The 13,417-nt window shown below is 26.2% G+C and overlaps 7 protein-coding genes across 7 annotated transcripts; 4 read left to right on the forward strand and 3 right to left on the reverse strand.

Moving 5' to 3' along the window:
* Positions 1 to 2,485: 2,485 nt before the first annotated feature.
* On the forward strand, positions 2,486 to 3,808 carry EHI_044470 (protein kinase, putative; the record flags this gene model as incomplete). The annotated part of the gene is made up of 1 exon (XM_001913348.1): positions 2,486 to 3,808. One exon carries the CDS (start codon positions 2,486 to 2,488, stop codon positions 3,806 to 3,808), a length of 1,323 nt encoding a protein of 440 aa, XP_001913383.1.
* A 79-nt stretch (positions 3,809 to 3,887) lies between these two features.
* Positions 3,888 to 4,950, reverse strand: EHI_044480 (WD domain containing protein; the record flags this gene model as incomplete). Its single annotated transcript, XM_652156.1, has 3 exons — positions 3,888 to 4,034; positions 4,085 to 4,725; positions 4,926 to 4,950. 3 exons carry the CDS (start codon positions 4,948 to 4,950, stop codon positions 3,888 to 3,890), a joined length of 813 nt encoding a protein of 270 aa, XP_657248.1.
* Positions 4,951 to 6,312: 1,362 nt separating this feature from the next.
* On the forward strand, positions 6,313 to 7,710 carry EHI_044490 (uncharacterized protein; the record flags this gene model as incomplete). Its single annotated transcript, XM_652155.2, has 2 exons — positions 6,313 to 7,584; positions 7,636 to 7,710. The coding sequence occupies 2 exons, from the start codon at positions 6,313 to 6,315 to the stop codon at positions 7,708 to 7,710; spliced, it is 1,347 nt and encodes a 448-aa protein (XP_657247.2).
* A 78-nt stretch (positions 7,711 to 7,788) lies between these two features.
* EHI_044500 (cyst wall-specific glycoprotein Jacob, putative) lies at positions 7,789 to 9,513 on the reverse strand (the record flags this gene model as incomplete). Its single annotated transcript, XM_652154.2, has 1 exon — positions 7,789 to 9,513. One exon carries the CDS (start codon positions 9,511 to 9,513, stop codon positions 7,789 to 7,791), a length of 1,725 nt encoding a protein of 574 aa, XP_657246.2.
* A 299-nt stretch (positions 9,514 to 9,812) lies between these two features.
* EHI_044510 (uncharacterized protein) lies at positions 9,813 to 10,196 on the forward strand (the record flags this gene model as incomplete). Its single annotated transcript, XM_652153.1, has 1 exon — positions 9,813 to 10,196. One exon carries the CDS (start codon positions 9,813 to 9,815, stop codon positions 10,194 to 10,196), a length of 384 nt encoding a protein of 127 aa, XP_657245.1.
* A 118-nt stretch (positions 10,197 to 10,314) lies between these two features.
* Positions 10,315 to 11,601, forward strand: EHI_044520 (uncharacterized protein; the record flags this gene model as incomplete). Its single annotated transcript, XM_652152.1, has 1 exon — positions 10,315 to 11,601. The coding sequence occupies one exon, from the start codon at positions 10,315 to 10,317 to the stop codon at positions 11,599 to 11,601; it is 1,287 nt and encodes a 428-aa protein (XP_657244.1).
* A 90-nt stretch (positions 11,602 to 11,691) lies between these two features.
* On the reverse strand, positions 11,692 to 12,117 carry EHI_044530 (uncharacterized protein; the record flags this gene model as incomplete). The annotated part of the gene is made up of 1 exon (XM_652151.1): positions 11,692 to 12,117. The coding sequence occupies one exon, from the start codon at positions 12,115 to 12,117 to the stop codon at positions 11,692 to 11,694; it is 426 nt and encodes a 141-aa protein (XP_657243.1).
* Positions 12,118 to 13,417: the final 1,300 nt, after the last annotated feature.

Below are 13,417 nucleotides of genomic sequence, written 5' to 3' on the forward strand. Positions count from 1 at the left end.
TTGACATTATTGTAATTAATTTGTCATTTATTGTTTCATTTTGAATTATTTTATTAACATCATTACTGTATTATCATATTTGTCTATTATGATTGGTTTATAGTTATTTTTGAGATAATGATTTATTAAATCAATATCAATTGAATACAATGTATCTTTTTGTCAATTTCTTTCTTAATTAATTTTATTTCTATTTTTATCTTCATCAATTTCATCAATTTTTCCTTCATTATTTTCATAATCTTATTTAACAAATCAATGTTATATATTTCAATATATGAACGTATTATTTCAAATCATATTCTGAACATATTATTTTTATACATTTCTTTTCAATCATGATTATTCAAATTTTTTTGAGTATTTTATTTCAATATGTATTTCAATATACAATAAAAACACATAGAAATGAAATATACCATCTTTCGATGAATGTTTATAATAATGTTCTTTATTATTAAGTATTTATTTGTGAAACAATTAATTAACATAATGAATTATCAACAAAATAATAAGAGAATAATTTGAATTGTCATTTTGTACTACACATTCATTAAAACATAATTTTCATTGTTGATTCTTCACATTGAAAGATAATTTCAAATTTATTTCATTTTACAACTATTTTTAATATCTTTCATTTCAGTCTTTGTCTTATTCATTGATGAATGAGAGAAATATAAAAATTCAAATAATGTAATGAAAAATAACATAGAATAAAGAAATGAAATAAAAATATAAAAATAAAAATAAAAGACATGATAGAAAGAAGAAATATAAAGTTTATAAGAATGAATAAAATAAAGAAATTAACAGAATTACTAAAAACATAGAGAAAAAAGAATAAAATCAGATAAAAGAAAACAAATAATTTGATTTATAGCTATAAACAAAATAAATAGAAGAAATAATAAGAAAGAAAAATGAAAATAAATAATAAAAATGAGATTTACAATACAAATAAAATGAAAAATATAACATTCAATATTGATGAAGAGTTAATAACTCAAATAATCCTTTATTTGAAATTTTATTTCTTTTGTTCATTTAATAACCATAGAACTATCTTATTATTTATTCTTTTGATATAAATTAGAGTGTCTCTTTAATTTATTTTCTTTATGTGACCAAATTAATTATTTCCTTATTTATTATAATAATTATTCATTATCTAATAAAATATATTCCTTTTCTAATTTCTTTTTTAACTGTTATTGATATGTATTATATGTCTCTTTGTAACTATATTTTATTTACTATTAAATATGTAACACTTGTTGATTTTAAATTAGTGCTATCATCTAATATATTGTACTGTTATTTGAAAATTCAATAATATAAATATAATAAATTCTATTTAGTAATTTTGATATTATAAAAAGAATTTGATATTCACATATTGTCAATGTTAGTATTTTCATTAATTATTTTCCATACACATTCAATAACATAATGTAAACATTAATTGTTCTATGTAATAAAATGATGAAAATAAAGTATGATATATATTATATATAATATTTCTTGGTGCTTTTTGACAATTGTTAAATATTTTCTATATCTTAAAATTTGTTATCACTATTAATAATCATTAATTACATAAGTCTGTTATTGATAAGTGAATTATATCTACTAAGTAACATAGAGAATAATTGAAATAATTAACTAATATTAAAGTATGTCTAACTAAAAAAAATCAAATAAATGATATACAAAAAGAGTAATTTTAAAAAGATCAAAAAGATTACTAATTGTCTATGATGGTTGATACCTTTTAATAAACTCTTTAACTACTTTATGTGTTATTATCAAAAAATAGATGTTCCTTTATATTATAAAAAACATAAAAGAATTTTAACAATAAACTAAAAGATAATGATATTAACTATATAACTAAGAAACAAAATAAATGTACTGTTCTTAAAGCTTTTAACTGTAAGGTAATTTGGTATATAAATAATACAATTTTATATTTAGGAATTATTCAAAACAATAAGTAGATCATTGTTTAAAAAAGAATCAAAAAACTGGAAGTTTCTAAGTTAGAAAGAAGTTATTTTAACTTAAACATAGATTCATTTTATAAATTTATTTCTATACGAAAATGGGGGTTTAAAATTCTTTAAGTATAATAGTCTTAAGAACTATTCAGCAAATGGTTGATGATAATTTATTTAACAAGAAGAGGTGTATTGTTTAATTGTTTAAAACGTAGTGTAAATAGTTAATTTAAACAATAACCTTAAAGTTTTTAAATTTTTGTTAGAGCTTCAGTTTCTTTTCTTTCATTTTATGAATGGAGTGAAAGAATGAAATACTTTTAGGATTTCTACTGAGTGTTTCTTGTTTTCTATGATCTTTATGTTTGTTTCATGCAATTCATATAGTTTATATAATATTATTATAATAAAAGTATAATATTAATATAGTTTATGTGAGCTTAAAATGAAGAAAACTAGAAAATTATATTACCAGATCATTAACAATGTCTGATGTATTAAAACGTGGTGTAATGATAAAAGAAGGAAGTAAAGTAAAGAATTGGAAGAAGAGATGGTTCGTATTTCATAATAATGGAATGTTAGATTATTTTACAGATAAAAAAGAAACCGACCAAAAAGGAAGTGTTGATATGAATAGAGCAAGTTCTTTAAGAAAAACAGAAGACAAGAAGAGAATTATGTTAGAGATATTATTAGAGACAAAAGTTTTTCGATTAGCTTTTGATTCAGAGACTACTCGAGATGAATGGACAACTGTATTTCAAAAATTTATTGATGAGAAATGTAGTAAATCAGATCAATCTTCAAATGCACTAAAACCTAAACTAGAGGATTTTGAAACATTAAAACTTATTGGTAAAGGAACATATGGAAAAGTAATGTTAGTTAAAAAAATTGATACAGGGAAAATCTATGCAATGAAAATTTTAGATAAGAAAGCAGTTGTTGAAACAAATGAAGTTGAACATACAATGGCTGAAAGAGAGGTGTTAGGAACCATTGATAATCCATTTATTGTTCATATGCATTATTCATTCCAAACGGAAAATAAGTTATATTTTGTAATGGATTTTATAAATGGTGGGGAATTATTCTATCATTTACAAAATGAAAGAAGATTTTCTATTGCTCGTGCTAAATTTTATGCTGCTGAAATATTGTTAGCACTAGAACATTTACATTTACATGGTATTATTTATAGAGATTTAAAACCAGAAAATGTATTGTTAAATGCTGATGGTCATGTCTGTATCACAGATTTTGGATTAAGTAAAACAGGAATGAAAGGAGAAGGAGATATGACAAGCACTTTTTGTGGAACTGCTGCTTATCTAGCACCAGAAATTCTATTAGGAGAGAAGTATGATAGTGCTGTTGATTGGTGGAGTTTTGGTATTTTAACATATGAAATGATGGTTGGTATTCCACCATTCTATAGTGAGGATGAACGTGAAATGTATCAAAATATTGTTAATGAAGCTGTTAGATATCCACCAAATACACCGTCTTCTATTAAAACATTTATTGATGCATTATTAGAAAAGAATCCAACTAGAAGATTAACAGATACAACTATTATGAAACATCACCCATTCTTCCAAGGACTTGATTTTGATCGTTTAATGAAAAAAGAAGTTGTTCCACCTTATATTCCTCAAGTCCACTCTGCTGATGATGTTGCTAATATCGATCCATATTTCTTAGGAGAAACAGATGCCGCTATTGCAGAGGAAAAAAATTCAAATACTTCAGGTGGACAAGAATTTAAGTTTGATGGCTTTACCTATATTTCTAAAAAGGATTAAAATAAAGTAAACACAAAAATGAATTTTTCAAAGTTCAAATTCAATTCTTCTGGTTTTTTTTTTATAATATGAAATATTTTTAATTGACAATTTTCCAGATTTTCAGCATATTATCATCTCCTACAGAAATTGATAGAGTTTTATTGATCCACTTGACACAATTTACGTCATTGGTATGGGCATCCTGTTTTTCTTCAATAAGTTCTAACTTTTTCTTAATAGTGTTCTATTACTTGTGAGTATTATTGTATTTATTAAAATAGAAATGAAACAAACTATTTTAAATAATCTGATTGCATTATCTCCTGACCCTACTAAAACATTATTGTCATTTATATCAATAGAATAAATATCCCTATACTTTTCATTATTAATTGTATCTAATTCTACTAAGAGGTTGTCTTTAAATTCATATAATATAATCACTCCATTAGCACAACCAGCAACTATAAACTTACCTTCTTTAGTTATTTTTAAGTCCCAAACAGTTTTTCCGTATGCTTGAATTGTCTGTAATTCACTCCACTCAGTCTCTTCTTCTCCTTTCCAAACTTTTATTGTTCCATCGAATGAACCACTAAATAATATTGTTCCTGATGGATGGAATAATACTGTTTTAACATCTCCACTATGTCCAGTTAAGACGCTACAACATTCATAATCAATTCCAGAATATGACTTCCATAACCAAACTGATTTATCTCTTGAACAAGTAGCAACCATGTTTGACCCAAAACTCCAATCAACACATTTTACTTCTGACTCATGACCTTCTAATGTTCCAATTATAGTATTTTCATTTAATTCCCATAGACTGACAGTTGAATCGAAACTACAACAAGCCAATAATCCATTTTTGCTGCATTTAACTCTTCTGATAGTTCGATTATGAGGTGTAAGTAATGGTTTTAAAGGAACTAATTTCAATGACTCCAATGAGTAAATGTGGACCTATGTGTTAGATTAGACTGGCAGTAAATAAGTCAACAAAACAAACATAAGGTGTTATGGAAGATGTATAGATTAAATTAGTTTTTGGTGAATAATCTACGCTCCAAATTCTATTTTCTTCTATTCAATAAGAAAGAATAATTAACATTAAAAGAGTAATCCAAACCTTCAAACGAATCAACAAGTTGCATACAATTATAGTGAATTATTAGTTAAGATTTAATCTTTTTGTTAATGAGATTTTTTTTTTTGATGGTAAATACTTCATCATTTTTCTATTAATTTAATTTTTTATTATTCTAATTTCATTAAAAGTCTGTTAAAGTATATACAGTTCTAGTCTCTTACCTCTCCATTTTTCTTTATTCTTATTATTAATTTGCATAAAACTTCATTACACAAGCTTTGAATTTTTTATGTAACACAACTAATTCCAAATGTTTAATTATATTTTGTTAACTAGTTCTTTTAAAGGTTTTGATATTAGTTTTTGTCCAAATAAATTTATTTACAAAAATTATACAATATCAGAAACAAATCCTATCAGTTTTATTATTCAATAAACACTCATTTTTTTTATTTGACTCATCAAAAAGACGTTTTAATTATTTAATTATTACTTATTAGACTTTAATTAACTAATTATTTATTCAGTTGAATGTTTATAACAGACTTATCCTATACAAAAGATTTCATTATTAATAATATATTATCATAATCAAAATTTGTTAAAAAGAAATAAATAATTAGAAAAACTCTTCTCAAATCTCTTTTTTATTTCTCTTCATTTTTGAATTTAAACTTTAAACAGATTGATTGGTAGTATTTCTACAAAAATTTAAACAAAATTAATAAATGTTGCTTAATAAAAAAAGTGTTTTTTGATTCAAATAAAAACTAACAAAATGTATTTATCAATGACATTAAATTAATTTATGATTCAAACATTATATAATCCCCCTTTTTCATTCAAGCCTCAGAAATTTTAATGAGTTTAGGTTCTAATTAGTTTTTTACCCATTTACCTAAAAAGGATTGTATATTGATAAAAGTTAAAAAAAAAATAGATTAAAAAACTCAACATACAAATTACTTTCATTTAATAATATTAAATAATTCATAGAGAACGAAAGAGAGTTGTATTTAATTAATCTAATTAATTATCTTATTTTTATTTATAAAATTCAATGAGATAAGTTTTATTGCTAGATATTAAAGTAGTAAAAGAAATCCTACAACTAAAAAATTTGAAAAGTTCATAGCAATGAATTTGGTAATTAATGGGTTTATATGCCAAATTCAATACATTAAGAATTATTAGATTAATTTATATAAACATTAGTATATCAAATATACATAATAGACTAGTACTATTTACTTTTCAACTTTGAGTAATACTTTTTAGAAGAATAAACCTCTAATACCAACCAAAAGATTATCCTTAGTTTATTGAAATATTAAAATGATTATTTCATAATAATTTTTTTTTTTTGGTTTGTGTATTTTCATAAAGTTAAAAAGAAGATAACATCTCAAAAATTATAGAAATATAAATGAGTTGTTTTCATTGTAAAATGTGTTCATACAAGAGTTGGAGTTTAATATTGTTGTGGTCTAGTTTAATTTTATTTGAATTTTTGTTAATTGTTTTATCAATAATTTCATTCTTCTCACTGGTTGGTGGGGTTGTTGATTTTAAAGCACGAAACGACCTTAATTTTAATCTAATAGACACTTATTCTATTGCTCAAACAGAATTAACTCCTCCAAAAAATAGTACGTCTATTTTTTCTGCTTTTTCTGATTATTTAGAAACCCATTTTTTGACGTTCTTAAGAACCAAAGGAATTTGGAAAGGTAAGTGTATTCCTAATGTAAAATTCTTTGGTCCTAAGATTCAAGAATGCATCAAAAGTTATTGTAATGAACATAGTAATGAAGACAGTTGCAAGTCCTTCATTAGTTCTGATGGTGTCAATATTGTTCCTATGGTTTTTGAACATTTCCATTGTGTTATTGATTTGTATATAGAAAATAATTCATCATCTACAACTGTCCCAATTATTGTTGAATCAATTCCTAGTTCTATGCAATTTACTACTTCTATAACGGAAGCTCAACGTCTTATTATGGTTTATAAAGTTCCTTTGTGGATGACATTTGATGAATGTACTATTCGACCACTTATTTCTTCAACAGAAAATGTTATTCAATCTGATAGTACCACAAGAGAAATAGCATTAACACAAGCTGGAAAATATTTAGCAACACCAACATTAAAAGCTACCGGGAGAATAAAGAATGTAATTATTGTTGGGTGGAATCAAGACTTACTTGGTTTTATAGTAAAAGAGTCTAAAGGAGAAGGTTTTGGACAAAGTAAAATGTACTGGGAAGGAGATAGGAGTGAGTTAGATGATTTTAATAAGTGCGGTGGAGTTGGGTTTTGGTATTGGAAACCAGAAGACCCTAGAAATATCACATCACCTACAAAACTCAATATTAAAATGAGTGTTTGTGAAAAATATTATGGAAAGAATAATTGTCCGTTTGTTGAAAATGAAAATTATTATATCAGAAGTGATAGTGATGGAAGACCTTTCATTGATTGCGTTAATTCAGTATTTGGTATGTATGACGTAGAACTAATGAACGATGCTGGGTCTATCTTCAAATTAACAAATTTTACAGTTACAATGTTAGAAAACATGCTTGATCCAGCATTATCAAACAAAGGCACTGCAGACTGTGGTTATAGTTTAATGACATATGATGTTCTGAGAGATTATTTTGAAATTCATAAAAATACTGGAGAAACCCCTGTTGTTTGTTTTTTTTTGTTTGAATTAAGCAAAGTAATACTAATTAGTTAATAGGGATTTACTAGAATCGATTTCAGTTATAGTTATGATAAAGAAGGAAGTAATAAGTTATGGAATATTTGTGCTTAATAACTAATTAAACCTTTTGTTTTGAAATTAACAATTTTAATAAATATCAATTAAGTTGATACTAATAGATGAAAACAATTACTTGTTTTCATTGTTATTATTTTTTTTATTAAACCAAGTTGTTTGGTCAAGCCAGACACATGGGTTATATTGGTAAGGACCTTCTTGTTCTCCTTGGCACCAGGTTCCTGAGGCACATGGTCTAAATCCTTTGAATGTTGTTGCACATTCATAGTATTGTTTATTATGCACTCCATCAATAACACAGAAAAGACCATCTTGAGTACATTGGAAATCTCCAGAATTTGAATTTTCTTCAGAGCTGATACAAGTATCATCTGAACAGGGTGGCTCTTCAGATGACTTCTTGTCACTAGAACTTGTATCTGGACATGAATGTTCTGGACATGAATGTTCTTCAGATGATATACCAATTGATGGAGTAGTTGGTTCTTCAGATGATACTCCAGTTGATGGAGTGGTTGGTTCTTCAGATGATTTCTTGTCACTAGAACTTATATCAGAATATGAATGTTCTTCAGATGATACTCCAGTTGATGGAGTGGTTGGTTCTTCAGATGATACTCCAGTTGATGGAGTGGTTGGTTCTTCAGATGATTTCTTGTCACTAGAACTTATATCAGAATATGAATGTTCTTCAGATGATACTCCAGTTGATGGAGTGGTTGGTTCTTCAGATGATTTCTTTTCACTAGAACTTATATCAGAATATGAATGTTCTTCAGATGATACTCCAATTGATGGAGTGGTTGGTTCTTCAGATGATTTCTTTTCACTAGAACTTATATCTGGACATGAATGATCTGGACATGAATGATCTGGACATGAATGATCTGGACATGAATGATCTGGACATGAATGATCTGGACATGAATGATCTGGACATGAATGATCTGGACATGAATGATCTGAATATGAATGTTCTTCAGATGACTTCTTTTCACTAGAACTTATATCTGGACATGAATGATCTGGACATGAATGATCTGGACATGAATGATCTGGACATGAATGATCTGGACATGAATGATCTGGACATGAATGATCTGGACATGAATGATCTGGACATGAATGATCTGGACATGAATGATCTGGACATGAATGATCTGAATATGAATGTTCTTCAGATGACTTCTTTTCACTAGAACTTATATCTGGACATGAATGATCTGAATATGAATGTTCTTCAGATGATACTCCAGTTGATGGAGTAGTTGGCTCTTCAGATGACTTCTTTTCACTAGAACTTATATCAGAATATGAACGTTCTTCAGATGATACTCCAGTTGAACTTTTTTCTTGACTTGGATATTCTGACGATGATTTTGTACTTGAACTAATAAGAACTTCATCAACAACACATGGATTGAAATTATATGGATTATTTTCTGCACCTCTACAATGAGTTCCAAGAGCACAATGCCTAAATCCATTAAAATCTGGAGAACATTCATAATAATCACGGTCATGAAGTCCATCAATAACACAGTAGAATCCATCAGCTTTACATTCGAATTCAGAGTTAATAACATCAACTGGAAGAACATCCATTACTTCTTCTTTTACAAATTCACATGGAATTACATTAGTGTGATGAGCATTACTAATACATTTAGTATTCCTAGGACATGTTCTTATTCCTTCATAAAATTCATTACACTCAAAATACTTATCATGTTTGATACCATCAAAGACACAATGATATCCTTTCTTCTTACATCCAGTTGGGTATACTGCGAGAGTAAGTTCTAACAAACACAATGCTAATATAAGTTGTTTCATTTGAATGATAAGAACAGTTCAGAAAAGTACTTTTATACTTCTAATGATAACTAAATCCCGAAAAAGAATCTAATCAAAAATTCAATCTCCTAAAAAGGCACACTTGCTAAATCCTTTTTTAAAAAATTTCTCGAAAGCAAAGAAATAATTTTACTTGTATCAGTTGAAAGACTTTAACAAAGTCTTAGGAGATAGATTTTCTTTTGTATTTGTTGTCTTATAGTAAAAAGTTTTAAAATAAAACTATTTTATTAAGAATCTATTTTTAAGAACTTGAAAAAAGATATTTTGATAAAGAGATGGAAATAAAAGTAAATACACTCACAAATGACATAAAAGAATTTCAAAAACACCCAAACGAAGAGATTAAATGGAGGCTTATCAAAAGAATTTCTCAACAAAAAAATCGTAATGTCTTACTTAACATTGCTGTTGGTCCATTACACAAACAAAAAGAACTTGAAAAACAACGACTTGTAGAAGAGATTCGACACAGACTATCAAACCCTGCTGTAAAAGGGTGTGCAATAATCAATTCTGAATGTCAAAAAACTAAAAAAAATGAACAAGACCTATATGAAATGCTGTGTGAATTAGAAGAACGAATTGATAAAATCCGAGCATCATCAAAACAAAAAGTAACAGTTATGGAACATAACAAAGTAGAATCAGATAATAAGTAGAAAACAAGTAAGTGATTGACTAGTCATTATTTTAAAAATGAAATGCAATAACTCTTTTCTTTTGACTTTAAATAAAAAACAGAAAAAGAACTTGAAAACAAAGTTAATTATAAGAAGAATGAGTAATGATGATTTTCTTAAAAGTATCACTAATGATTTGAATGAACTAGAAACTATTGTTGATAAACAAGAAGAGTCAACTACTACTGTTCAACAAAATACTAATTATTCAATGGACAATATATTATCAGAAATAGATAATTTAAAAGGACTAGATTTTGAAGATGGTGAAAATGAATTCTTTAACATCACAAAAGAGAGCTTAGCAATGGATAGAAAGAACGAATTATCAATGAACGATTTGGTAAATGTTGGAAATGAATTTACAATTGTTCAACCAGGAGATGGCAAATTTATTGATGACTTAACTCCAACTCCACAAGACCGTTCAGAAGATATTGGTACTAATGAAAATAATAAGACCAATAATAAAAAAGAATATACCCCTTCTTCGTCTCTAAAAACTAATATTTTAAACATTGTTGATGAGTCAAAAGAAAAACAACTTGAAACAATATGGAAATTATTAGAAGAAACTGACCAACCATTTAAGAAAGATGTTATTTATATTTCTGATATTCCTATTGAGCCTCCACCTCAAGAACCACAAGAAAGTGTTTTGAATAAAATTAATACAAATATTACAAATAGTTTTGCTTCTTTATGGAATACACTTCAATCCTGGAAACCAATAGAAAAAGAACAACCAAAGTCTGAACAAATAATTACTGAAACAAATGAAAAAGAGCAAAACCAATTAAAAACAGAGACAGTAAATGACCCATTACTAAAAGATATACCTCCTCAAAATATTATTGAAAAAGAAGCTTCTTTAAATACAACCAATGGAAAGAAGTTTCAACCACCAACAAAACCTCATGAAATTACACCATACGAAAAAGATTTAACAGCACAAGGATACATCTATATTTTAAACATTACTCAACTCATTGAATTAGTAACTCACCCCTTTAAGTTTCCAGGGTTAATACTCCATGACATTATTTTAAGATTTATACCAGAACAAAACGAATTTTTCTTAACCAAAGGCTCTAAATCTGATTTTGATATTCTTCCTAGTTCCTTCTCAAAACCGACTCTTGTTCAAGTTTTTGCTTTGTCTAAAAACTTTTATATAGTTTACATTGCAATATATGACGAATACTATTTAACACCAAACAGTCCAGTAGTTATACCTAATGCCCAAGTTAGGTATGTGACTTATTGTGAATTAAGTAAGTTAACGTCAATCACAACTCAATTTGATTCAATTACATCTTATTTATCTAACGTAGATAAAAAAATGGGTGATAGTATTTTAAGTTGGGCAAAAAGTTGGTTCTAATTGAAACTTTTATTATTAACATTCATTTCTAGTGAATGAAAAAGGTTGGATAAATTACTCAATAAATAAACACTCAACTTCGTTCAAGCATTAACGTCTTCTATCCCGTGATCTTTCACGAGATCTATCTCGAAGTCGTTCATGACTTCTACTCCGACTTTTGTGACTCCTATTTCTTCGACGTGAATTTCTTCTGCTATGTGAGCTATGTCGTCTTCTGTCTGAGTAATTTCTTCCCCTACTCCTTGAACGACTTCTTTCATGGTAATTTGGTAGTTGGTAGAATAATGGAGGTACTTCTCTGTACGTAGGAATATGATAAACACAAGGAAATTGTGTAGATGAAGGAGGCAATACTTCTGCAGGTTTTCCATAGTTATAGACATAGTTTTGAGGTTCAGGATATTTTGATGTAATTATTGAAGAGTTAGAAAGTGTTCTCTCACTACCCCTTGTTGAATATGGGTTATAAGAGGTTGAGTAAGTGCTAGTGTATGGGATAGGATTATCAGACATAATTATAAATAAATGATTTTATAGATTTAAATTTTTTCTTTTTTTATTTTGTTATATAAAACAGTAGTTAATTGTTTTATCATCTTTAAATTCTTTTTTAAAATTTTTTATTTCACTTTTTATTCAGTTTCTTTAAAACTTAAATTTTTTAGTTCCCTAAATTTTGAATTAATTTCATTATAATCTTCCTATTTTTAGTATTGTTTTTATAAACATTTCTGTGATTTTATATTGGATTTATTATTTTATATTATTTTATATTATTCAATAAATTTTTTCATATTTCCAAAATCCTTAAAATCCTTAATTGCCTTTTCAATAGGCATCAGAAATACTATTTTTATTTATCAAATTAATTTATTAATTACATTTCACTTCATTTTCATTTTAACAATAATTATTTTCATATTCCTTCTTTAACAACTGTCTCATCATTAAGTACTAAAAACACAGTATCAAATTGAGAAATTCTAATTATATTACTGACTTGTTAAATACAACTATTTTAGTTCATTTCATGATAGTTATTAAATATAAACATTGATAAAGAAGAAAATTCCCATTACAACAATAATTAAATTAATTTTAAATTTTTTAACTTATATTGTTCATGAAATCAATCTTATAGTTATAAACTTTATAAATGTTTAATACCTCATTCCTATTTAGTATGTTCAATATTGCACAATAGTTAATTATCAAAACAATAAATTACTGAAAATGTTTTTTTTTGTACCACAAATATTACTCTTGGTTTTAACCAACTTATTTATAAAAAAATATATTCTTCTATTGACAGCTAGTTAATCCAAAAACTTTTCTTCTTATTTTCTGTAAGAAAATTGATGCCTTGTTATTTCTCTAGTAATAATAGATTCAATCTTTTTTTCTTATAGAAAGGTTTATTCTTCTATTTTTATATTCTCTACTCTTATAATATTCAGCTATTTATGTTATTGATAAATATTCTTATTTCATTTATGATTATTTATTTAGTAATATTTTTAATCCATGGTATTGTAAAATGACTTATCTTAGATCAAATTATAATATTCACTATATCAGTGCTTTATCCTTTGTGTTATCTTCAACAACATACATCTAAAGTTTCTAATTTTTTGTAGTAATGTTTTTAGAATATTGTAAAATATTATTGTTATAACACTCTGAAACATTTATTTCTTATTCAGTAAATGTACGTAGTAATGAATTTTCAAGTAATTTATTTTTGTGTTTGAGAGTAAGATGAGTTACCTCTCAATAGTTTATTTTTTTTTACTAAAAAAACGTCAAATCAGTA

This window comes from Entamoeba histolytica, genomic scaffold, assembly GCF_000208925.1.
Source record: "Entamoeba histolytica HM-1:IMSS scf_1104750516975 genomic scaffold, whole genome shotgun sequence".
NCBI classification, from domain to species: domain Eukaryota; phylum Evosea; order Mastigamoebida; family Endamoebidae; genus Entamoeba; species Entamoeba histolytica.